Genomic DNA, 24,994 nt, shown 5'->3' with positions numbered 1-24,994 from the left:
GCTTCTTAGATGACTGCCACTATCTCCTCACTCCACCTGCTTTGGTGGTCATGCCCACCTTTCATTCTCATCGCAAAAAGGTCATCTTCTCTTACCATCCACAGTGATCTTCTAAAAGCAGGATTCAGGTTATATGACTCTACGGTCCGAGCCTCTGCAGTGGCGTCCTGTTGCTTGTAGACTAAAGTCCAAACTCTTCACCATGAAGCTCTGGCTCCTCCCATGCCTCTAACTTACTTGACTTTCTTTTGCCGTTCTCTACAGATGGTTCCTTCCGCTGTGTAGTGCTATTTATTCCTCAAATACATGGGTCTGTCTCAGGGCATTTGAGCTAGCTGCCCCTTCTGCCTGGATGGGGAAGCTCATCTTTGCAAGGCCAGCTCCTTCTCTTAATTCAAATTTTAGCTCAAAATGCCGCTTCTTCATAGAATCCCTTCTTGAACACACTCTTTAAAGTAATTGTCCACTAGCCCCTTGAACAGCACTTTTTCATGGCACTGATATCTGACATTATCTTATTTAGCAGCCTGTTGTCTGTCTCCCCTACTAGAATCTCAGCTCCCCCATGGCAGTGATATGGTCTTGTTTACTATTATGTGTTCCCAAAGCCTTGAGCAACACTGCTACCTGGTAGAGAGTCAATAAATATTTGTTCAATAAATAAATGCGGGACTTACAGGATTTTGCATCCTTCTCAGCATCCTTTTTAGCTTCCAAATTTAGGGAGAGAACCCAGTGTAGACAATTTTTCTTTGTCCAGGCTTTATCTTTCTTCATGTCCTCCTTTTATTTCTTCACCAGCTCCCCCAGAGTCACAAAAGGCTAATGGTGCTGTAAAAATATTAGGAAGAATACTTTATTCCAAAGCCTGTGAATCGGAGGATTGTGTAAAGAAGTTACTCTAATCTAAATGTCTCTACACGGTGGAATGCAGCAGGTGACTCCAAAGGGTGACTGACCCGCCTCCGGAGTAGCCACGCCCTTGGAGGTCTGTGGAGGGGCCAGACCTGGTCTGAAACTGGTCTAGTGCAGTCATGGGGCTGGTTCTGGAACAGTTCTTCATTTTTGTAGGGCTGCTGGTGTGCCTGGTGTACCTGGTGAAGTGGGTGAGATTCTCCAGATATATTTTCCGGCACTTCTGGAAAGTTTTGCCGAAGTCTTTCTTGAAGTCAATGGGACAATGGGCAGGTAAAGACAGCTTTCCATCTCTTGTTTCTTGGTATGTCTCATTATGATATCTCAAAAGATAAATTGCATTTTTTCCCCTTTTGAGAGCAAAGATGTAATTCCTTTGAGTGACTTTTATTTAGGTGCCTGGAAAGTATGAGCGAAACTGGAATTGTCTAAAAGACAAGCTGTGGGGCATAAGAATTAACTGGAAGAATGCCACCCAATTCTTGCCTCTGTGCTTGTCCTCTCATGCTTATTAGTTGGGTTCTCTCCTTTTTGGAATTTCTGGTGACACAAACAGTATGTACTGCAGAAATTTCTGCATTCTTTTCTCCAGATTTTTGAAGGCTCAGAGTACTGCCATTTTGTGGAAGGGTGTATCAAAATTCAGAAATACAAAGAATTTTACTTCACTTTATTAAAAAAAATTTCTCCAAGCCCTTTCATGAAGTGAGGGTATTACAAAATCAAGGTAAGAAATGTCCTTATAGGAAGAAATGTTCGAGATGGTTTTTAGATATGGAGTCTGGGTCTGGTTTGTGTCCCAGGTAGATTAATCACTGCTTACCAACGGGATTTATCTTCTCGAACTACCACACAGAATGTCAGCCTGATGACTGGGTTTAAGGTGAAAAATATGAGGCTATGGTTTTAGCATCTCTTTGAATGACATGCAAAGGTTACATGAAGAAATCCAAGAAATACAGTGACTTAAAAAAAAAACACAAAAAAACCAAAGAATTTAAACAGCTTTAAAAGTACCATGCCAGGCTAAATAGGAGAGATTATAAACAAACTTATAGGGCTTCCAGATAAAATATAGGTTACAGAGTTAAATTTGAATTTTGGATAAAGAAGGAATGATTTTTTTTAGTATATGACTTCCCAAATATTATACAGGACATACTTATACTAAAAGAGTATTTGTTGTTTTCTTGAAATTTAAATTTAGCTGGGCATGCTGTATCTTCAGTTGCTGAAGCCGGCAACTGTACAACCTTAGTAGCAGATATAAAAAAAAAATTGCCATATGAAAGTTGTTTGGAATGAAAAATGGGTTTTTAACTGTCTCATGTTACATTTGAAGAGTGTGTGTGTGTGTCTGCGAACCCGCCTTCACTCTTGGGGGCTGTATCTCCAGGAAAACTTGCTAAACAGCTTGAACTTCAACATTTTGGATCCAAATATCCTGCTCCACACAGATCTAAATGCTCACACACTTGACTGGGGGTGGGATTGTTCTTAAATCTCCTCGGCTCACATTAAAAAAAAATGTAATCTTGGGGCTCCTGAGTGGCTCAGTAGTTAGGCGGCTGCCGTCAGCTCAGGTCATGATCCCAGGGTTCTGGGATCGAGCCCCTCATCAGACTCCCTGCTCAGCAAGAAGCCTGCTTCTCCCTCTCCCACTCCCTCTGCTTGTGTTTCCTCTCTCACTGTGTCAAATAAACCTATCAAATAAACAAAAATCTTTAAAAAAAAGACCCCCCAAATGTAATCTTAACCTATTCTTTGAGTCAATATTGAATAGAATTATCACTAGCAAGATTAAGATGTCTTTGAGCCTAGGTAGATCTCTGGGAGAGCATATATTTCTGGTGGAGAGCCAGAAAAAAATCCAGTTACTAAAGACGAAAGTGTTTAACTCCTCAGAACTCTGTAGTTGATTAGGAAATTATGTCACTGGTGTATCTTCCCGAATTGCGGCCCCCAAAATCAGATAGCAGGGTTTCAAACACTGTTGTCATCATTTTTAGCAATGTGACCTTGACTGAGTTACTAACTTTCTCTCCCTCTGCTTCTTCCTCTATAAACTGGGGAAAACAATGGTCCCTGCATTATGAACTTGTTTTGAATATTAAATGAGATAATGCATCTAAAACACTTGAAACAGTACATGGTCAAGAGTAAGCACTCAATAAAAACCAGCCATTTACTGATGTTATTACCTTGTCTATAGTACAGACCCTATACTGGGTGAGTTGGAAGATTCCCATAAGGGAGGGGAAGGTGAGGCAGAGGATGACACTGGGAGGAACAATGTAATATGCACGGATTCACCTAGGAGGAAAAACAAATAAGCAAGTGAACAAATAAAACTATCAGCAGTTATGAAAATGAGAGTGTCCTGGGGCAGTTAAGTGGCTCAGTTGGTTAAGCATCTGACTCTTGATTTCAGCTCAGGTCATGATCTTGGGGTCGTGAGATCAAGGAGCAAGTCGGGCTCCATGCTCAGTGTGGAGGCTGTTTGTCCCTCTCCCTCTGCCCCCCACCCCCTGCTCACACTTTTTTTCTCTCTCAAATAAGTAAATAAGTAAATAAATAAATAAAATCTTAAAAAAAAGATAATGAGAACATTCTGCTAATGTGTTTCTGAAAGCTTGATAGCTTGGCTCTTTTTCTCCAATAAGCTAAATGTATTTTCTATTCACACTTAGAAAGTATACTCTCTGATTGTTGTGCAAAGGTAAATTGCAGATACGTAAAAGCTGAACTGTAGCATAATTTCAAATTGTGACATTTGCTCGAATGTGGTTTACCTAGGAGCTCAGTCATAAAATATGTGCGTTAACGTTGGATATAAAAGAACTAAGTCAATCTGATTTTTACATGTTAATCACTAGAGACCCTGACTGCAGATTCTTCAGGTCCCTTTATTTCATTATATCCCTTTTTTGCATTTCTGTGTTTTCCTCTTTGTTAAGTTCCTTATCTTCCATGGACTTGGAGTGCTGCTGTCCTGTGGGGGTGGGATGGAAAGAGCGAAACACTCGACTTTTAGGAAGAATCTTGAAATGTCCTTACTGTGACAGTTGGAAGTGTGGGTTGAGAGATAATAGCGTACACTGTTTGGGGTCTGAATGAAATGTCCCTGGCTGAGGTTCTTTGTTTTGTTTTGGAGGTTATCCTCCCCAGCCTTACCAACCCCTCCAAAAAAAGTGCTTCTTTTGGAACATTGAATGAGGGGCGTCAGGGCTGGAAGCTCCAGGGTTGAGCGGAGTAGGGGGCCGTATAGCAGGTCCCAGGCAGGAAGCCTGCAAAAACACGTAGTTGGTGGGAGAAAGAGCACTTTAAAGATTAATTGTGCCTTTTAAAAACATTTCTGCTTTTTGCAGTGATCACTGGAGCAGGAGATGGGATTGGCAAAGCTTACTCATTTGAGGTAAGTTGTGTTCTTGGAGAATTTCCCTTCCCCTTGTACTGAACACACCATGATCACATGACAGGCACCCCCAACGCTAGGTTTCTGGTTATAAAATCCATAGACATGAATTTATGAAGGCAACTATTTTTCCACAAAAAAGGAAATTTAAAAATCATAATCTCACTCTATGGATATCTTTCAAAAAACCACAATGACATTTAGAGGTGTCAGCCATCCCTTAGGAGCTGTTTCAGGAATTTCTGGAGACGCTGTTATTTTCTAGTGTAATTGTAACATAAAAGTTTATATGTTTAAATACAATTAAAACTATAAACTCCTTACTTCATAGGTAGGGTATACACTGATTTTTAAAAGGTTATTTGTGTAGGCAGGACATATTACCTACAACTGGCATCTCAAGAAGATTAACAGACATTCTAAAATATTACATAAAGAGAGGATATGATAGGGCTGAGAGTCACTGGAATTCATATAGTGTCTCTGAGTATTTCCTTCCAGGCTTTGTGTTTATCTGCAGATAGATAGGTGCATGGGTACTTAGAGTTTTTAAAAATGCACTTATGGCATGTGTAGTTTTATATGTTGCCATTGTTGTTATGATTATTATTCTTACAAAGTCCACATTTTCATTCATGAAATATTGTTTCCTGGAATTCCTATTATTTTATTTCTTCATTATGCTGATTACACTGACCTCTAGAATCATACAACAGAAGAAAGAGAATCATCAAAATTATGAAAGGATGAAAAAAATCAATAATGCTTAAATCTATAATGACAAGCACTTCAATTACAGAAGCTACATTTAACAACAGTGCATCCTCCTGTCCCCAAAGACTTGAGTCATGATAGTGCCAAACCATCTTGTGTGAAATGGACAGCACAAGGTACATCAGAGGCACTAGTTCAGGTCTGTCCCCTAACTTCCAATATAATTTCTTTGGTGTGGACATTGCGCTTCAACTCTTTTTTTGAGTTGAAGGGTCCTTTGCTCTTTTTTTTTTTTTTTAAGATTTTATTTATTTATTTGGCAGAGAGATAGAGTGAGAAAGCACAAGTAGGCAGAGTGGGAGGGAGAGGGAGAAGCAGGTTCTCTGCTGAACAGGGAGCCTGACTCGGGGCTCGATACCAGGACCCTGGGATCATTGACCTGAGCCAAAGGCAGACATTCAACAATCTGAGCCACCCAGGTGCCCCAAGATTTCTTTGCTCTTATCCTAATTTGTATATAGCAACTTTCTGATGACTGGGAGTGCCCAACATTCAGGAGATAGGTGGTCGTATTTGTGGAGGTTGGGGAGACCTCTCAGCAACCACTTTCCACAGCCTTGTGTCTTCCTCACTCAAAAATCAGAAGGAAAGCTTTTCTAGCTATTTGCATTAGAACTATATCACCTTTGGGAGTGCCTGGGTGGCTCAGTGGGTTAAAGCCTCTGCCTTCGGCTCAGGTCATGATCCCAGGGTCCTGGGATCGAGCCCCACATCGGGCTCTCTGCTCAGCAGGGAGCCTGCTTCCTCCTCTCTCTCTGTCTGCCTCTCTGCCTACTTGTGATTTCTGTCTATCAAATAAATAAATAAAATCTTTAAAAAAAAAAAAAAGAACTATATTACCTTTTACATAACTATTTTCCACCTAAGACCGGGTTTCTGGAGAAGGCCCAATCCCTCATTCAAAAGATCCATGGCCTTACCTTACCAGGGTACTAAGGTTCTCTGGATTGCCTTGAAATCCAGATTCTTTCTTCAAATTCATGCTGACCTGACCTACTAAGGGTCCCCTGATGGCTTAAGACTCAGACACTTTTCTTTCTACTTAGAGGAGACATTGTGAAAACTTTGCCATTCGTTTCTTTACTGCTTCCAAAAGCGATGGCCTATAGGTCAGGAACTGTGGGTTCCTTCCCTTGCTCTGGTACCCACTGTCTGGAGATTTTGGAAAGTTACCCATCCTTTCTGGGCTTTTGTGTCTTTACCAGTGCAAAAGATACCTCCCAACTTCTAAATTGTTTCTGTTCTAATTCTTGCTTTGCTCTTTCTCATAGAATCTTTTTCTTCATTTTCTCTTGTTCTTTTCTAAGTCTGTGTTAAACAGGTTTCTGGGTTCCTTACTTCCCCTTCATTCAGGCTCTTCACCTTCCAGAGAGCCTGTTCTGGTCTGCTTGCTGACTGCTTCTCCAAGGAAATCAGTTCAGAGTGAGATGCTGCAGACTGACTGACCTAGAGGTTAAGAGCCCAAGGTCGGGAATCAGTCAGACCTCTGTGCGTTCCAAACCTACTGCAGAATTCCCACATTGATAAAAACCAGAAGGCCCTGGTAATCCCACTGGGGCTTTTGTAAGGGTTTAATGGGATGAGGTGGGCAATTGCCTGGAGTAAGCTCTCCAGGGTTAGCCACTATTATTACTGGATGTTTAAACTCTTCTTCTTTTTCCTATATACTGCTTTTTTTGAGAGGGACGATGTATTGTACTTACCCATATTTGTACTCTTTCCTTTATTCTTTCTTTCCCCCTGATGCTCCAAGGTCATTTCTTTTGTCATATCCTTTCTGTTTAGAGGACTACTTTTAGCTATTCTTTTAGGGTAGGTCTCTTTGTTTTCCTTCATCAGAGAATGTCTTGATTTCCCTTTCATTCCTGAAGGATAATTTTGCTGGGTATAGGATTTAGTGCTGGCAGTCCTTTGCTTTTTGCACTTAAGAAATGTATGGTTTTCTTCTTGCCTCTCTGGTTTCTGCTCAGTCTGATGTAATTTGAATTGCTTTTTCCCTGATAAGGTATTTCTCTCTCTCACTGCTTTCAGGACTTTTCCCCTTGACTGTAGTTTTCAGAAGTTTAGTTATGATGTTTCTTGGAGTGGATTTCTTTAGGTTTATCTTGAGTTTTGCTCAGCCTCTTGAATGAATTCATTATTCTTTGAATACCTTATCTGCCCAGGCTGCTTCTCTTTTTCTGGGACTCCAGTCACATGGATGTTAGCTCTTTCTTACAGTCTCATGGGTTTCTGAGATGCTGTTCATTCTCTTCATTGTATATTTTTCTATTGTTTAGAGTGGGTAATTTCTATTGTTTTATCTTTAAGTTCACTGATTCTTTCATTGATGCCCTCCCTTCTGCTACTGAGCCTCATGGGTTTCTGAGATGCTGTTCATTCTCTTCATTGTATATTTTTCTATTGTTTAGAGTGGGTAATTTCTATTGTTTTATCTTTAAGTTCACTGATTCTTTCATTGATGCCCTCCCTTCTGCTACTGAGCCCATCCATTGAGTTTTTAATTTCTTTTATTTTATTTTTCAGCCCTGAAGTTTCCATTTGGTTCTCCGTTATATCTTCTATTTCTTTACTGAAATTTTCTTTTTGCATTTGTTTCAAAAATGTTTGTAATTGCTTGTCAAATCATTCTTAGGATGGCTGCTTTAAAATCCTAGTCCAAGGGATGCCTGGGTGGCTTGGTCAGTTAAGCATCTGCCTTTGGCTCAGGTCATGATCCCAGGGTCCTGGGATTGAGTCCTGCATCAGGCTCCCTGCTCAGCAGGGAGTCTGCTTGTCCTTCTGTCTGCCCCTCCCTCTGCTAACTCTCTCTCTCTCTGAAAAACAAAATCTTTAAAAAAAAAAATCTTCATCCAAGAACCCTAACATTGGTGTCATCTTAATGTGGGCATCTACTGATTGTTTTTAACTCACTCAAATTGAGATCTTCCTGGTTCTTGGTATGATGAGGAACATTTGAATTGTGGTCATTTTTGGTTTTCTCTTATGAGAGTCTGGATCTTATTTAAATCTGTTTTGGGTCTGTACCCTGCTTCAGCAGAAGGAGAAGGGGGTGTCAGCTGTTTCCTACCAGCTAAGGTAGAAGCCCAGGCTTTCTACTTGGCCTCCATTGGGGGGTTTTGCCTCCTTGGTACTGCTGCATGGGGATGGGAGTGTCAGCTTCCTACTGGGCCCCTCAAGGTAGAGAGGCAAGAGTGCCTCCTTACTGCTCCCTAGGAGGCTGCCCATGGTACTTGGAGGAGGTGGCCTCAGCACCACTAGCATGGTAGTGAAAGTCCTGACCCTCCTTGAGTCTTCCTCTTTTTCCATTCCAGGGGAAGGGGGAGGGGAGGGAAGGGAAAGATCACCTTGGTACTGCTAGGTGGAAGCAGAAGTTCAGGTCTGCTGACATGGGAGGAGGAGGCTGGGATGATTGTTCTACCTCCCCATTCAGACTTCCCTGATACCAGCCTGGCTGGGGGGGGGGTCTCACAGGATGGAAGTCTCAGCTCCTGACTCAGCCTTTATGGATGAGGGTGGTTTGGGACCATAGTTTTTTTTTTTGTTTTTGTTTTGTTTTGTTTTTTAGCTGTTTACCTGCAGTAAAGCACTTCTTTTCTATACTTTTCTGCCTTGCTAGGCTGTCTCTTTTCTGGTCCTTTGGTTAGAGCAGACTTTTGTTGGGACTTTGTATGTCTGTACCTGCGGTATTTCTGAACTGCTAGCTTTTCCACCAATAAGTCTGGGGTATATGAGGGAAAAGGAAAACCCAGGAACTCACCGCTGTGCTGTTTCTTGGGTCTTGGCCCCTACCTCATCTTCTCCCTATCTTTTAGAGTCATTTAGTTGCATATCATGGTCGGAATGGGGAAAAGTACTTCTTCATTTTTCTGGGAGCCTATTCTATATTCCATTTTAGCTTAATCTGTATTTATATTGGTGTGGCAAGAGTGGCTTTGCCTCCTGCTAAGGGAATTTCAAGTAGTACTGGAAGAAGGTGGAAAACAACTGTGGTGAGGGGTGGGCTGGGGGAGGAAGCACGAGAGGGGTCCACTATTCCCTCCCTGTGAGGCCACTGCTTCACCCTGTCTTCACACCAGTTTTGTTCCTTCAGCACCTGAATTTCTTTTATTCACTGCCTTACAGAGGAGGCCTTGTTTTCCCTTGTGTTCCCACCACCTGTTACAGATTAGCAGTCGCAAACCCCTTCCCTGAGGCAGGCCATAACATAAAGAAGGAAACAGGGCACATTCATCTCTGAAGCAGCCCTTCTGTAGGACGGTGCCACAGTGCATTCTGGGAAAGGGAGTGCTTCTGTAGCTTAACTCCCTAAAGGAAAAGAGGCAAAACCTGTGTATGGAGCCTGTCAGCCAGGACATTCTAGAAATAAAATTGAGCCCTGCTCAAGTGGACAAAGGGAACAATGCTAGCCCAGACAAGTGTTTTCTGCACCACCCCCTCCTGACCCAGACCACTTCACATAGAACCTTTAAAATGTTTGTGGCTCTTGAGAGGAATGGCACAACTCAGGAGAGGCTGGAAGCCCACCAGGAAGCAAGCATCCTTTGTGCTGAAAATGTAAATTGCTTTCCATTAAATGGACAATCTTCTCTTCAGGAGGCTGATGAAGTGAATTGTAAGACAAAGGTGCTTCATTCTTTGACCACCATTTTGATGGATTCCAAGGCTCAAAATGAGTGTTTGGAGGTTCCTGTGGAGAGTGTTTTTCATAGGGAGAGAGAGGGAAAACTCTGGTAGATCACTGGCGGGGTCAGTCTTGAAATAGGACAGTCCTAATTTTTTATTTTTTAATCTTTTTATCTTCCATTTATTTTTAAAAAATTAAATAGACTTAATTTTTTTAGAACAGTTTGAGGTTGACCACAAAATTGAGTGGAAGGCACAGAGAGCTCCCATATCCCTTCTACCCCCAAACATGTGTAGCCCCACACTATCGACATCCCCCTCTAGAGTAATATTTGTTACAACTGATGAACCTAATTTAACACTTCATCACCACCCAGAGCCCATAGTTTACTTCACAGTTCACTGCTATTGGCTTGATTTTTCTGCAGTGGTTGTTTTTTTAGAGGAAGGCATGAGACATGCGCCAGCTGAAGATGTTTTTGTTTTAGAGAACCTTCCTCCACTTTCCCCTCCTTTTCTCAGTCTGGCCTGAATGGAGCTTTATCTAGAGTCACTCAAAATCGACACCATAGTCCTTGAGAGATTTTCTGTGGTTTTTAGGACCTTTTAAATAGTAGTTGTGTTCCAGTCGAACCATCAGTGAATACACTTTTTTTGTGTGTGTGTGTCATGTTCAAATGTCATAGGTTATTGATTATTGAAAGGGAACAACAGATGCAGAGGATCACCCTTAATTATCTTTTTGTATGTCTGGATATTGGTTGACTATTTTTTATAAAGCGAAACCTCACTGTAGAGATTCTAGGCCAGGGGTGGGGCTTGTGAGAATCCTTTATGGCTGAAGGTCACCAATGAAAGTGAATGTAGATTTATTTTTAAAATACTTTGGCAGAGATGATATGATAGCATGTAGGTCAGTTGGTGTTCTATTTTAAACAGCTTCTTGAGATTTAACTCACATACCATATTTTAAGTTTTAAGTATACAATTCAAGGATTTTTAGTAAATCCACCAAGTTTTAAGTATACAATTCAAGGATTTTTAGTAAATCCACCAAGTATTCATCCTCATCACCATCCGGCTGTAGAGCATTTCCAACCCCCTAGTAGATTCTAATAAGATCGCTCTTGCCTGGTTACACTTAATTCCCTATTCCTATCCCAGCCCTGGACTGCCATTGATCTTTCTGAACACTTTGTCCAAATGCTACCCCACGATATGCAGTCCTTTTTGACTGACTTCTTTCACTTAGCATAATGTTTCGGAGTTTCACCAGTGTTGTAGCGTTGGCAGTGTTACCCTTTTTATTGCAGAACAATATTCCATTGTATGGATATACCCAATTTATTCACTTGCCAGTTGGATGAATGCATAGGTGTTCCCATTTTTTGGCTATATTGATCTTTCTCAACTTACAATGGGGTTATATCCCTATAACCCCATTGTAAGTTGAAAATATCATAAGGAGTAAATGCATTTAACATCCCTAACCTACCGAACATCACAGCTTAGCCTTGCCTACCTTAAATGTGTTCGGAACACTTATATTAGCCTGTAGTTGAGCAAAATCACCTGACACAAAGCATATTTTATAATAAAAATTGACTACCTACGTAATTTATGGAATGCTGTACCGAAAGCGAAACGCAGAATGGTTGTGTGGGTACAGAATGGTTGTCAGTGTTACAGGTCCTTCACCTCCTCGTGATCACTGGCTGATGGGAGCTGTGGCTACTGCCTAGTAAATGAGAGAGGATCCTGCCGCCTTTCACTAGCTCTGGAAAAGATCAAAATTCAAAGTTCAGAGTATGAAAAAACAAAAAACCCCCCAAAAACCCAAAGTTCAGAGTATGGTTTCTCCTGAATATGTATCACTTTTGCACCATTGTGAAGTTGATAAATCCTAAGTCAAACCATTGTAAGTCAGGGACCATCTGTCTAATAACGCCGCTGTGAGCATCATATGCCAGTTTCAGTGTGAATATACGTTTCCCTTTCTCTTGGACGGATTACCCAGGAGTGGAATTGCTGGGTTGTATGGCAACTTTATGTTTAAGTTAGGTGAGTCTTAGTCCACATTTCTGCAGTGGTTTATTGTCCGTTAAAGCTAACACCCAGAGGTGGCGTGTGTTGGGTTTCTTCTTGCCCCTTCAGACCCACTATTTGCCCTTCCTCATCCTGCTCTGTGCCCAGGAGGCTGAGCTGCCCAGACAGGCTCAGCTTGACTCTGGTTTTTGGTGGGTTGGACCACTGGGGAGCCACTGGCAACAGATAAGAGGCGGGGAGGAGAGTGGGATTCTTTTCCAGCTGTCTCCTTGCGGGTCTAAGGGACTGGCTGTGTCCCTCTGTTGCAGGTATAACTCTTTTAGGTGGCCCTTTCCACACAGCTGTCTTTTCCAGCTCTGGCCACTGTTCATTCCCCAGGCCTTTGGGGCACACAGGTGACAGAGGCTCTGCTATTCTTAGCCCCTGAGTCCTATCGTTTCCTTATGCCATACCCATACATTGCAAAACATCCTTTTATTAAACTCTGCCCAAGTTACCCAATTTGGCTGTGCTGTTTCTAGCCAGAAATTCTAGATTCTAGCCAAGTCCAGTGTTCAGTTAATTTTTAAAGATGCTAAATCAGAGTTCATCAACATCTATGCTTCAGTTAACTGGACTTTCGTTAGATGGTCTTCCCTTAGCCTGACAGATGTTATGAATAATTTCCTGAAGAAATGCAGTTCAAGATATGTGGATTGGCTTGAAATCTTGTACAGTCGCTTCTACCCTTGTAGGAACAAAACTATCAGATCTGTGAGTGCCACAGAGTAGCTCTTGGCCTTAAGCTGATTTAGTCTCCTGTCCCACTGCTTCGTGGAGGATTCCTGACCCCACTAGAGGGCTGACCATGTCCTGCTTTTATCATATCTTCCTGGGATGACCTTTTCACAGAGGGCCTAAGGGACAGAATGCCGGGACTCCACAAACCTGTAAGAACAGGTTCATGACTATTTTGGTCAGCTGACTAATAAATCTTTCTATGTGCAGGGTTTGGTTGGAGACTTGCCTGCATTTTGAAACACACCATCTGCTGACGGGGTTGTGGGGGATGAGAGCTGTAGCCTTAAACGACCTCTAATTATTGTAGGCTACAAGAAAATCCCAATAATCACAAACACCCAAGTAGGCTTAGGTCAAAGACATCAAAATTTACTGCCTCCCAGGGTTCTAGGCATTCAGGGTTCCCAGTGGGTGCTGCCTGGTCACAGGCAGGGTTCCCTAAGGGAGCAGGTGCAGCTGTTCTGGCCAGTACAAAAAGCAGCCAAACTAACCCCAAACTGGGCCAGCCTCTCTGGCTTCCCAATTGGCTTCAGGCCCAGCAGAGCACCACACAGCACCCACACACTCCACACACATCTCCCTCTCCCTCCTTAACCCCGAGCAACCACTAATTTGGTCCCCATTTCTACAATTTTGTTATTTCAAGAAAGTTCTATAAATGGCATCGTACACTTTGGAACCTTTTTGGATTTACTTTCCCCCCCCCCCCCCCACTCAGCCCAGTTCTCTAGAGATCTGTCTGGTTGGGTTCTCGTATCGGTAGTCTGTTCAATTTTATGGCTGAGTAGTATTCCATGGCATGAATGACCACTGGTTAGCGGATGTCTAGCCAGTCATCCACTAAAGCGCGTCTAGGTTAGGTAGTTTCCAGTTTGGGGCAATACAAGTAAAACTGTTATAAACATTCGTATATAAGTTTGTGTGTGAAGAGAAGTTTCTATTTTTCTGGGATAAATGTTCCAGAGAGCAATTTCTGGGGGGTGTGATATTTGCATAATTAGTTGGTTGGTTTGTTTTTTTTAAGAAAACTATCCTATCTCCCAGAGTGACTTTGCCCTTCCTACCAGCAGTGGATAAGTCATTCATTTTCTTCACATGGTCTCTGGCATTTGGTGTTGTCACTCTTTTTTATTGTAGCCATTCTGATAGCTGGGTAATGATGTATCATTGTGGTTTTAATTTGCCTTTCTTTGATGGCTAAAGATGTTTACGTACATTTTTTTTTTAAATTTAAAGAGATGTAAAGAAGAAAACAGCAAAATTTCCATCATCTACTTTCTGTTTCTCTGATGTATGTATTCTTTACTGTTAATGCTCAGAGAATACTAGAAGCAAAATGCATGACTAAAGATTGTGTGGTTTCATTCCTCCACCTCTGGGCCGTCCCAGTGGTGCTCCCCAACGTCTGGGACTGTGCAGCGGCGGGTCCTGCTCAGCTCCCAGCTCTGGTGTGACCAGGGCACCGTGCTTCTCCCATCAGTGCTCTTGGCAGTGACAGGTAATGGCATGGAGTTGGCCCTTGGATTAAAATCATTTCACCAGTTCTGGTTCAGACCAACCCAAGAAAAATAACCGCTTTGTCCTATTTTTGAGTATCATTGCCTATTTACCTGGCAACTTATGGTGGTGCTTCATCTTTTCAGTGAGGAAATTCTTCTTCCGAATGTCTCAGTTCCTCTCCTCTAAAGTATTCCTGTTGCACTCTCACCTTATTCTCTTTGACATTGCCTTCAGTGAAAATAGCAGCTATGAATTAATTTTATGTTCCCCTGGTCCTTGCTACCCTGTGGCTTGACCTCAGCCCTATAATTTCTGATCCAGCTTTGACTATGCCACGTTACTGTAGTGTGTGTGTGCGAGAGACAGAGAGAGAGACAGAGGTGTGCATAATCCATAGACGTAATTACAAAAAGTCGTAAAATGAGTAATGTGTCCCTTATCACTCACGTTAAGAATGAGAACATCCCCAGTGTCCTTGAAGCCCGCTATCCGGTCACACATGTCTTGTTATGTGTTCCCCCTCTGTTACCCCCAAGACAGACACATGATCATGAACATCGTGTTAATAATTTTCTGACTTTAAAAAAAATGTCGTATTACACATGCACGTATCCCTAAACAACATATTGGTTGCAGTGTTTGTTTTGAACCTGATGTCAATGGATTCATTTGTCTTCTGTAATCGGTTTCTTATTGGTCAATATGCTTTTGAAACTCATTTATGCTGATGTGTGCAGAGCACAGTTCATTCGTTTTCAGTATTGCGTAATATTCTATGACATACATATATCCCAGTTTAGTTATACTTTGCTTTTTGGACGGACATTTCGGTAGTTTCTATTTTTGCAGGTATGAACACTTTGTCCATGCCTCCTGAAGGTCTTGTGCAAGAATTGAGAAGATGCCCTGGGGCAGAATTGCTGGTGCATAGGTTATACATTGTCAACATTACTAGATAATGCCAACTAGCTTCCAAAGTTATGTTGACCTCATAAACTGAATGGGGGAATTTTACCTTTTTTTTTAATATTTGAAAAAGATTGTGCAATTTAGGCATTATCCTTTTTTGGGGGGGTATTTGATAGAACTTATCTGTAAAACCATCTGTCACTAGAGTTTTCTTTGTGGTACAATTTAAAGTACTCATTTATACCATTATCAGCATCACCTGACTATTATTATTGTTATTTTTTTAGTGGTTATAGAACTATTTGAATTTTTAATTTTTTTCTTGAATTAGTTTTGGAAATTTATATTTTTCTTGAAATATATTCATGTGAAATGAAATTTGTTTTAAATAAGTTTTAAAATGTATTGGCATAATTTTTTTGTAGCCTTCTCTTCCTATGTTTGAAAAAATGAAAGCAGAAAAGGAATTGAGTTCAAGGTTGTCATCTGGTTCACAAAATAACAGAATGTTTAGAAAGTGAGCACAAGTATCGAGAGGTTAGGTGGTGAGGGACACAGCCAGGTCACCCCATAAAGCAAGTTACACCAGGGCATTTACTCTCTCCCACTTTCTCTTCACTTTCTGGAATTCCAATCACTCAGCTGTCATTTATATTTTTCTTCTGGAACTCCCATTATTCAGATCCTGAAATCATCCTCTACTTGTCTCCTTATTTCTCACAATTTCCATTTTGTCTCTGCTTTCCTTTCTGCAAAAGGATTTCATTAATTCTAACCTCTGATTTATGGAACTTTTCACTTTTTGTTATTTGCTTTTGAAATTTCAAATTTCTAAGAAATTAAGAATGGAACTTGTTTTTAAGAGATTAAAAATTGTTTCCATTTCTGAGCACTTGTTTGTGTTTTGTTTGCACCTTGTAGAGCTACCTGTCCTTTGTATAGAGTAACAGCTTTTCTTACCCGTCTGGGATATATATATATATATATATATATATATTTTTTTTTTTTTTTTCTGCTTTCAAAAAACCGTTTTCTCTTTCCAAGTTGCCTTTTTTTTTTTTTTCTTTTCCCTGTTTGGTTCTCTATCTTTTATGTTAGCAGCTTTCCACAGATACTCCTTGGTCTGTCTTGGGTTGGAGAGCTGTCTCAAGGGGATGAGAACTCTACCCGGACTGTCTGGGTGCTGAGTGTGTGGGGCTCGTGCTGTGTTCTGGGGAGCCCCAGGCCAGTGTCTTGATGATGCTGAGGTTCCCCAGAGAAGAGCTAACCTCCTGCCTGAAAAGGTCTGGCTGTCATCTTTCTGGATTCAGAACTGGCAGGGGCATAATTTGTGTGGTCCTTTGCTCTCAGAAGGAATCCCCATCTTTAACCTGTGGAATGGAAATGGGCACCTGGGGTTCTAATGGCTTCCCCAACAACTCTTACCCAAACCCCCTCACTTAGCTCCCCCTTTACTCCAAGTTTGGTGCTGACAGTGCCCGAGATTCTGCAGGATTTTAATAGTATACATTTTCCCAGTTCTCAGCTTACCCCTTTGCTGATGTAAGACTTGGGATCCTGCCCGTACTCTCCAGGAACCAAAAATTTGGGGTTGCTCTTGTCTTTTATTACTCCCTGTGCATTTACGTTTTTCTTGAAAAAAGTTGTTTCCCATTTAATGGGAGGTAGCAAAATTAACTATTGTGTTCTGTTTCCTCTCTTAACCCCTTTTCTGTATTTTAAATCTCAGCTGGATCTCTAATTATGCCCACCTTTTCATTCCTAATATTGCTTATGGCTTACTTGTGCCTTGTCTTTTTTTTCTTGATTAATTTTGCTGGAGATTTGCCAGTTTCATCAGTTTGTTTTTATTTTTTAAAGACTCAACTTTAGAAAGAATGTTACCTGCAATTATTTAGTGTATAAACATGTCTATTACCTCAAGTGTATTATTTCTGTGGATTCAATAGTCTGTATCCTTACCAAATGTGTGGGTATATTATCCAGCAATTACCAAAATGGGAAATTAAAATATCCTATTCTGATGGTGTATTTTTCAAGTCTCCTTGCACCTTTCCTAAGGCTATTTTGTTAGGTAATCCAGGATTAGAACTGCTGCATCTTTTTGATGACCTGAACTTTTTACTAGTCTTTATTTTTGGTAACAGTTACATGCTTCAGTGTCTGTTTTGATTGACATTAATAAAGCCATGACTTTTTTATTTTTGGTTGGTATTCACCTTATGTTTCTCCTTTTAGTTTCAAACTTTCTGCGACCTTATGTTTTAAGTGTATTTCTTAAAAATTTTGTAAAATGAGATTTAAAAACTCTGCTCTGATATTCTCTGTCTTTATGAGAACACAGTAGTCTAGTCATTTCTGAAATCTTGTAGGTATTAGGGTTATAGTCTAACTGTTGTGGCCCTTTAGCCAAGTAACTCAAAGGATCAACCAGTATTTTTTATCTTCAGTGCTGTAAAAACACAATTCTCAAAGTGCATGGTAGCACATGTTAAAGTTTTATTCGACTTAGTAAGGAAGGATCCAGTAGGAACCCAAATTGCTGATTGCAGAGTGTTTGAGAAATAAGGATTTAAATAGTCAGTTGGAAAGGAATGTGTGATAATATTGCCAAGTTAGGTATCGGATGGTCTAACTTTCTGCAGGGTTGAAATGTAGGACAGTTATGGTCTGTCACCTCTGGGTTAGTTTCCCTGTCAGACTGTGAAGTCCTGACAAGTCCTCTGTCCCTAACTTTACTGTCTGTGTGCTGTCTGTACCTTCTTTGGCTAAGGACTGTTAAAATTCTGTAACAGCAAAGCCCCAAAGCATCAGATGAGGCCAAGGCTTCTTAGAAAACATTCTAGGGTGATCTTTAAAAAAAAAAAAAAAAGGAAATTTGGGGCACCTGGGTGGCTCAGTGTTAATTGACTGCTTTCTGCTCAGGTCATGATCCCAGGGTCTTGGGAACAAGCCCCACATCAGGCTCCATGCTCAGCAGGGAGCCTGCTTCTCCCTCTGCCTGCTTTTCCCCCTGCTCGTGTTCCCTCTCTCGCTGTCTTTCTGTCAAATAAATAAATAAAATCTTTAAAAAAAAGAAAAATCAAACCATCATCATTTTGCTCATATTTAAGTTTGAGATGAAGTTTTCTTTCACAGTTTAACATGGAAATACAAAATTCTTTTTCAGAAAGTGTGGAAATGGGTTTATTCATTGATAAGGTCAGGTGTAACCTTAGCTAAAAAATAAACTAGAATGGCTAAAGGTAGCTGTAAAATAAACTTTCATAAACAAGAAATTAACTTTGGTAGCATGGGTGTTGTAAAACTCAGAATTGGTATAATTAATAAGTAACAGATGGTTGGGAGATGGCACACCAACTACACTTATTTCCATGAAAATATAGGTCAACCCAGGCAGGAGTGCTCTAGTGTTTTTTATTTTCCTTCCTTCCCTGTTCCTCCCTCCACTCTCTTTTTATTCTTCTTCCTTCCTTCTCTTATTTTTTTTTACAGTGGAATTTTATACACACACACACACACACATATAATTGATGTGTAGTTGACATGTATATCACATTTTGTTAGTTTCAGGTGTATGACACAATGATTAGACAATTTTATCCATTACTCAGGGCTCACCACAGTAAGTGTAGTTGCCCTCTGTCACCATAAGACGTTATTACAATATTATTCCCTGTTCCCAATATTAGTCCCTATTCCCTATTATTCCCTGTATTTCCTATGCCGTACTTTCCATCCCTGTGACTTAATTATTTTATAACTGGAAGTTTGTATACCTCTTAATCTTCACTTGTTTCACCCATCTCCTATGCTTACTGCAGCATTATTTACTGTAGCCAAGATGTGGAAACAATGTACGTGTCCGCTAAGGGATGAATGGATAAAGAAGATGTGGTATGTACACACAATGGAATGAAATCCTGCAATTCTCAACAATATGGATGGACCTAGAGGCTTTTATGCTAAGTGAAATAAGCCAGACAGGAAAAAACAAAAACAAAAACAGATGCCATATGATTTTATTTATATGTGGAATCTAAATAACAAAACAAACAAACAAAACAAAAACCAGAAATAGACTCTTTTCGTATTTGTTAATCAGGGACACAGAGGACTGAATTGCTGTCATCAATCTGTATGTGGTCCCTCTCTCAATTTCTTTTCTTTCATTCCTATCTGCCATTTCTCTCTCTCCCACATACAAACTTGTGGTTTGATGTATATTCTTTTGCTTAAGTATTTTTATGAAATGTTTACTGTTTTGTGAATACTTTTTCATTTATGGAAATGCTTTACTAATCCACATACAGAACTGGTTGTTCTGTATTTAGTTTGGGAAAAAAAAAGGCTGTTCTTGTTTTTGTAATTTACTTTTCAAAAAGATATGAATTTTTTAATTAACATATAATGTATTATTTGCCCCAAGGGTACAGGTTTGTGAATCATCAGGCTTACACATTTCACAGCACTCACCAGAGCACATACCCCAGTGTCCATAACCCAACCACCCTATCCCTAACCCCCCCACCCTCCCAGCAGCCTTCAGTTTGTTTCGTGAGATTAAGAGTCTCTTATGGTCTGTCACCTTCCCAATCCCATCTTGTTTCAATTTTTCCCTCCCTACTCCCCACGGACCCCACATCCTGCCTCTCAAATTCCTCACATCAGAGAGATCATATGATAATTGCCTTTTTCTGAATGACTTATTTTGCTTAGCATAATACCCTCTAGTTCCATCCATGTTGTTGCACATGGCAAGATTTTGGGGTTTTTTTGATGACTGCATAGTATTCCATTATATCTCTCTCTCTCTCACATCTTCTTTATCCATTCATCTGTGAATGGACATCTAGGTTCTTTCCATTGTTTGGCTATTGTGGACATTGCTGCTATAAACATTGGGGTGCACATGCACCTTTGGATCACTACATTTGTATTTTAGTGTAAATACCCAGTAGTGTGATTGCTGATTCGTAGGGAAGCTCTATTTTCAACTTTTTGAGGAACCTCCATACTGTTTTCCAGAGTAGCTGCACCAGCTTGAATTCCCACCAACAGTGTAGGAGGGTTCCTCTTTCTCCACATCCTTGCCAACATCTGTCATTTCCTGACTTGTTAATTTTAGCCATTCTGACTGGTGTCAGGTGATATCTCACTGTGGTTTTGATCTGTAGTTCCCTGATGCCAAGTGTTATGGAGCACTTTTTCATGTGTCTGTTGGCCCTCTGGATGTAAAAGACATGAATTTGTCTTTGCTATAGTATAATGAAGTTCAGTTCTCAGTTGCCCAATATTAGGCAAATCCGTGGAGGCCTTGTGTTGAGTCAGTGGAGCCAGTGGATAGAAAAGGGAGGGCTGGGACTGGGGTGAGGCATGTGTGGTGACCATGAACCAGAGAATGAGGCCCTCCTTAAATTTTGCACCTAGGTCCTTTGCTTGCCTCGTCTCAGTTTGAGCTCTGGGAAAACACCTAGATCCCTGAGTCGTTGCATGGAGGGAGCTGGTCTGGACTGTCTGGTTCTTTGCAGAAGACATAGTGTGAGGAAAAACAAACCTCTTTGGTATTGTGCCACTGAGATTTGGGGCTATTTTGTCTCTCCAGCTTTGCCTATCCTGTCTTGCTTACCACAAAGCAAGAACAAAAACAAGGGAAACACTGTGAATAGAAAAACTAAAACAAGATAGCCAGAGCCAGTGTAGTAAATTTGCAGTCTCAATAAACGTGACTTGTTTATATTTCCTGATAAACGACAGACACTCAGAATGAGCTTTAAAAAAAAAAATCCAATGTTAGGTACAGTAAGGTTGAAGGTAAGGGGATGGAAAAACATATCCTAGGAAAATGCAAAAAGAAAGGAAAGGAGTGGAAGCAATATCAATCAGTATTAGACAAAATAAAATTCAAGATAATGAAAGAGAAATGGTCATATCAATAAGCTACATATTATTCATATTGAGCCTATTCTATTTCTGACAATATGACTTCGAATACTGAAAGTAGAAACTGATTGAAAAAGAAGCATTTGATGAATTTGCAACCACTGTGGGAGATTTCCATGACTCTTTCAGAAACAGCAGTATATGGTGTGACTAGTTTTTGAGATAAGTGTTCTTGGCAGGACTTATGGGACACACTCATGATCACAGTTTCCCTTTGTCTCTTCGAACCTGTCCCATAGTTCTGGTTCTTTCTGCCTCTGGTCCCGTTACTTCGCTGATCCTTCTTAGGTAAAACAAAGTCTTCTGGTCATTTCCAGATGTGAACATGTTTTCAGGAATTGTGTAGACAGATTAACATGACTTTGATATCAAAATGGGACAAAGGTAGTGTAAGAAAATTGGGATCCAAATTAAGTATTAGGATTTAGAATCCAGCCATTTAAAAAAGAAGGGATTTGGCAAAAAGGAATAGATGAAAATGTTCTCAAATTGATTAAAAATAACTTTCAGAAATAATGGGAAACCTCATACTTTGTACTGAGAAACATTATAAGTGTTCTCAGTATGGTAGAGAGCAGACCATATATTTGCTTAAGGAGATATTAGCCAAGATAATGAGATAAAAATATGCAAATATTAGAGAGGAAGGGACAAAACTGTGCCTTGTAGAGAATATCATTGCCTTTGGTGAAAGGCCAAGCATTGATGAAGAAACTATTACAATGAATGAAAGAATTCATTTGGCTTGGTGGCTGGGCAGAGTTCCTAATCACAAAGAGAAACCTCAGTTCCAGCCCTACCTTTTCTATCCACTGGCTCCACTGACTCAACACAAGGCCTCCACGGCTTTGCCAAGTATTGGGCAACTGAGAACTGAACTTCATTATACTATAGCAAAGACAAATTCATGTCTTTTACATCCAAATGGCCATGAAAAAGTGCTCTACAACACTCGGCATCAGGGAACTACAAATCAAAACCACAGTTTTGACACCCGTCAGAAAGGCACTTCTAGTGAGTTTTTTCATTTGATTCTCAGAACAATTTAATGAAGTATGTCTATTGGTGCCCTCTTTTCGCTAATGAGGAATGTCTGGTTTGGGTAACTTGTGCTCACAGGTTTAAGTGGTGGAAACAGGAATTGAACCAAGGTATTTCATTCTAGAGTTTCTTCTGCTTTCCATAATAACTTAATCCATGGTAACAACAAATAAATATAAAGTATCTGCAGGAACACCTAAATGTCCTCTCAGATCCCTATTCTTTTTTCCACGGCAGAGCATCATAGCTGGAGGAGGCTGGGCAGCCGGGCCATTTCCCAGACTCCCTTCCACCTACGTGGGGCCATGTGACCAAACTGGCCAATGGTATCAAGCAGAAATGATGTGTGTCACTTCTTGGTCAAGATGGTTAAAGGCAGGGATATATCTTCTCTATCCTCTCTTAATCTTCGCACTGACTGGAACTGAACACCTGAAACAGTCTTAGAAACCTAGTGTTGAAGATGGCAAAGACTTTCTCAGCCATGGGACCTGAACGACTATGTGAAATAGAGTTTACTACATAAAACAACCAACAAATTCATTGTGTGAAACCGCTGAAATTTTGGATATCTTTGTGATTCGAGCTAATGTTATGCTAACTAATGCAAACTAATAAGAAATGTCCAAGATGTATATGAAGAAACTTCTGAAAGTTCTTAGAAGCACACATAAGTTTGGGAGACATGGATATCAAATTTATGGATGAGACAACTGATTACTGCAAAGATTGTAAGATCATAAAATATTATTTCCCCCATCTATCCCTAATTTCTATATACTACTTGACTAGACAATTTTATCATTTGTTTGGAAAGTTAAAATAAGAAAATAAAACAAACACATTTTAAAAAGAATAATAATAACTGATAGGAATGTTCTGTTCCACATATCAAATATCAAAGCCTATTATAAGACTGTGATTAAATCACAAGTGGCCCTGGAACAGAAATTGGCCAGTAAGTCAGTGAAACAGACCAGGTAGATCATAAACAGATCCATGTACATGTAAGAACTTGGCATTTGACCAAGTTAACATTTAAAATCAAGAAGGGATGGAAAAATAGAAAAATGTTGTGTGAAAAATTGCCACCCATCTTGAAAAAAATAATGCTGGGTGATTTCACTCTCACATTAGTCTCAAAAACAAACAAATAAGAAAGATAAAAACACTGTAAAGGGTTGTAGGAAAATATATTTATATCTTTGGAGTTAGGGAAGTTCAGAAAGGAAATTTTTCAGAAGCCTTCACAAATATCCACAAGCTCAATAACATGAAAATTAATATATAATGTATGACCAAGGTGCCATAAAGAAAGGAGAAAATACTTGCTAAGTATATAGTAGGCAAATAATGAATACCCAGAAGATATTAAAAAACCACAAGACGCCTACAAATTTATAAGGAAACAACCCAGTAGAAGAAGGGGCAAAGTGTATACACGTAACTCACAGAAACCTACAAAAAAGTACCCAGTCCCACTGATAATTGGAAAAATACAAATTAAAACAATATAGGGATATAATTCCTTGACCACTAGATTGGGAAAAGTTGAAAAGGTTGCTAATAAAAAATACTGGCCAGAGTATGAAGAAATTGCTATGGTGGTAGGCTTTATTTAAAGGGATGTTATTTGGCAACACTGTGAAAATTTAAAAAGCAGACACTCTTTGATACAATAATTCCACTTCTTCTTCCCTATCTACTCTAGGAATTAATTCACTTGTATACATAAAGAGCTCTCTAGAAGGGAGTTTATAGTAGCAATATTGGTAAAAGGAAAACTTGAAATTAACTCAAGTGCTCACCCAAAAGTGAGCTACGGGACACTGGGAAGCAATAAAAAAAGGATCAAGTGGCTCAAATTGGACTGATACAGAGATAGACGTGATATTTAGAAATAAGACACACCATTAAGGCAAAAATACAATATTTACAATGCCATTTAGGAAGGGTGAAAGGAAAAAATCCCCGACAAAACGAAGGTGTCTTTCTGTATCTACTCTATGCCCGTGGGTGCAGGGAAAAGGCAAGAGGGTCAACACCAAACCGAAGACGGCAGGAGCCTGGGACTGAAGGGAAGTAGGACCCAGGGGCCGCAGGGACATATTTTACAATGGGCTTCTACTTGCGTATGTCACAGTATCATTTACTAAGTTAAAATAGAAAAAGATGTAAATGCTGTTGCTTCAACCCTGGACATTTTTATTTGGTTGGCTTGGGTGGGAATTGGTGTTTTCTCTGACATCTCCCTGGGTGATATGGAAACCCTTGGCTTGAAGATTGAGCTATTGGCTATTGGAGATCGCATATGGTCTTTAATTCAGCTTTTTATGTGTTTTCTGTCATATATAATTATGTATTGAAATAAGAACACGGTACTCTAGCTTTTCTCACCGTGGCAGTTTCAGGTGTGAGGAGTCTCGGCCTGGCACGGCGGGGTTGCCTGTCGCCTGTGTCATGTTGACACGCAGCTCTCGGCACGCTGCCACTCAGCCCCCTGCGTTGAGGCACTACCCACTCTGAACGAGAGCTCTTTCCTGATCTCAGGGAAGCCTCGGTTTACCCTCTGGTTCCTTATTCTATTTTTTTGTCCTGCTGGGCGCCAGACAACAGAGAGGGCTCAGGCCCATGACCATGCCCGAGGGAAGTGAACCATGAGAAGAAGGTCCTTGTGAGTAGAAAGGAGCTCAAAACTTCCTGCAGAAATACTGCTTTGAAACAGGGGGAGCTGCCCTAGAGTTGTTATCTAAACTGTGGTATAAAATCTTCCACGTGTTGAATTCCAGCACACATTTGACCCCAGACAATGCCCTGACAAGAGGGCATTCAGATTGCGAGTCTGTAGACAAAAGCCAGTTAGACCTGTTCTTAGTCTAATGAACACAAAAATTAAATTACTATTGTCATGTCACCTATAGGTTGGCCCAGTGTGGTGGTTTCACTCATAAGCCAGAAAACCTTTGTCATATTTAGACCCAGGAGAAGCAAGCACACCATGCTGTGACCGTGGGAGAGCGATGCTCCAACTCACCTTTAAAACAA

General features: G+C 40.4%; 1 protein-coding gene across 1 annotated transcript in view; it reads left to right on the top strand.

Annotated features, from left to right (window-relative positions):
- Positions 1-1,034: 1,034 nt before the first annotated feature.
- The window catches only part of HSD17B3 (hydroxysteroid 17-beta dehydrogenase 3), a gene marked incomplete at its 5' end in the record, with an annotated part of 38,795 nt that continues 14,835 nt past the window's right edge, over positions 1,035-24,994 (top strand). The window contains 2 exons of the mRNA XM_080820084.1: positions 1,035-1,188; positions 4,284-4,330. Of these exons, the coding sequence (XP_080676210.1) occupies positions 1,035-1,188; positions 4,284-4,330 (201 nt within the window). The remainder of the gene's footprint in view (positions 1,189-4,283; positions 4,331-24,994) is intronic.

The sequence above is a fragment of the Martes martes genome (assembly GCF_963455335.1).
Source record: "Martes martes genome assembly, chromosome: 12".
Taxonomy (NCBI): Eukaryota; Metazoa; Chordata; class Mammalia; order Carnivora; family Mustelidae; genus Martes; species Martes martes.
The sequence above is the reverse complement of the archived record's forward strand: the minus strand, read 5'-3'. Positions and strand labels throughout refer to the sequence as shown.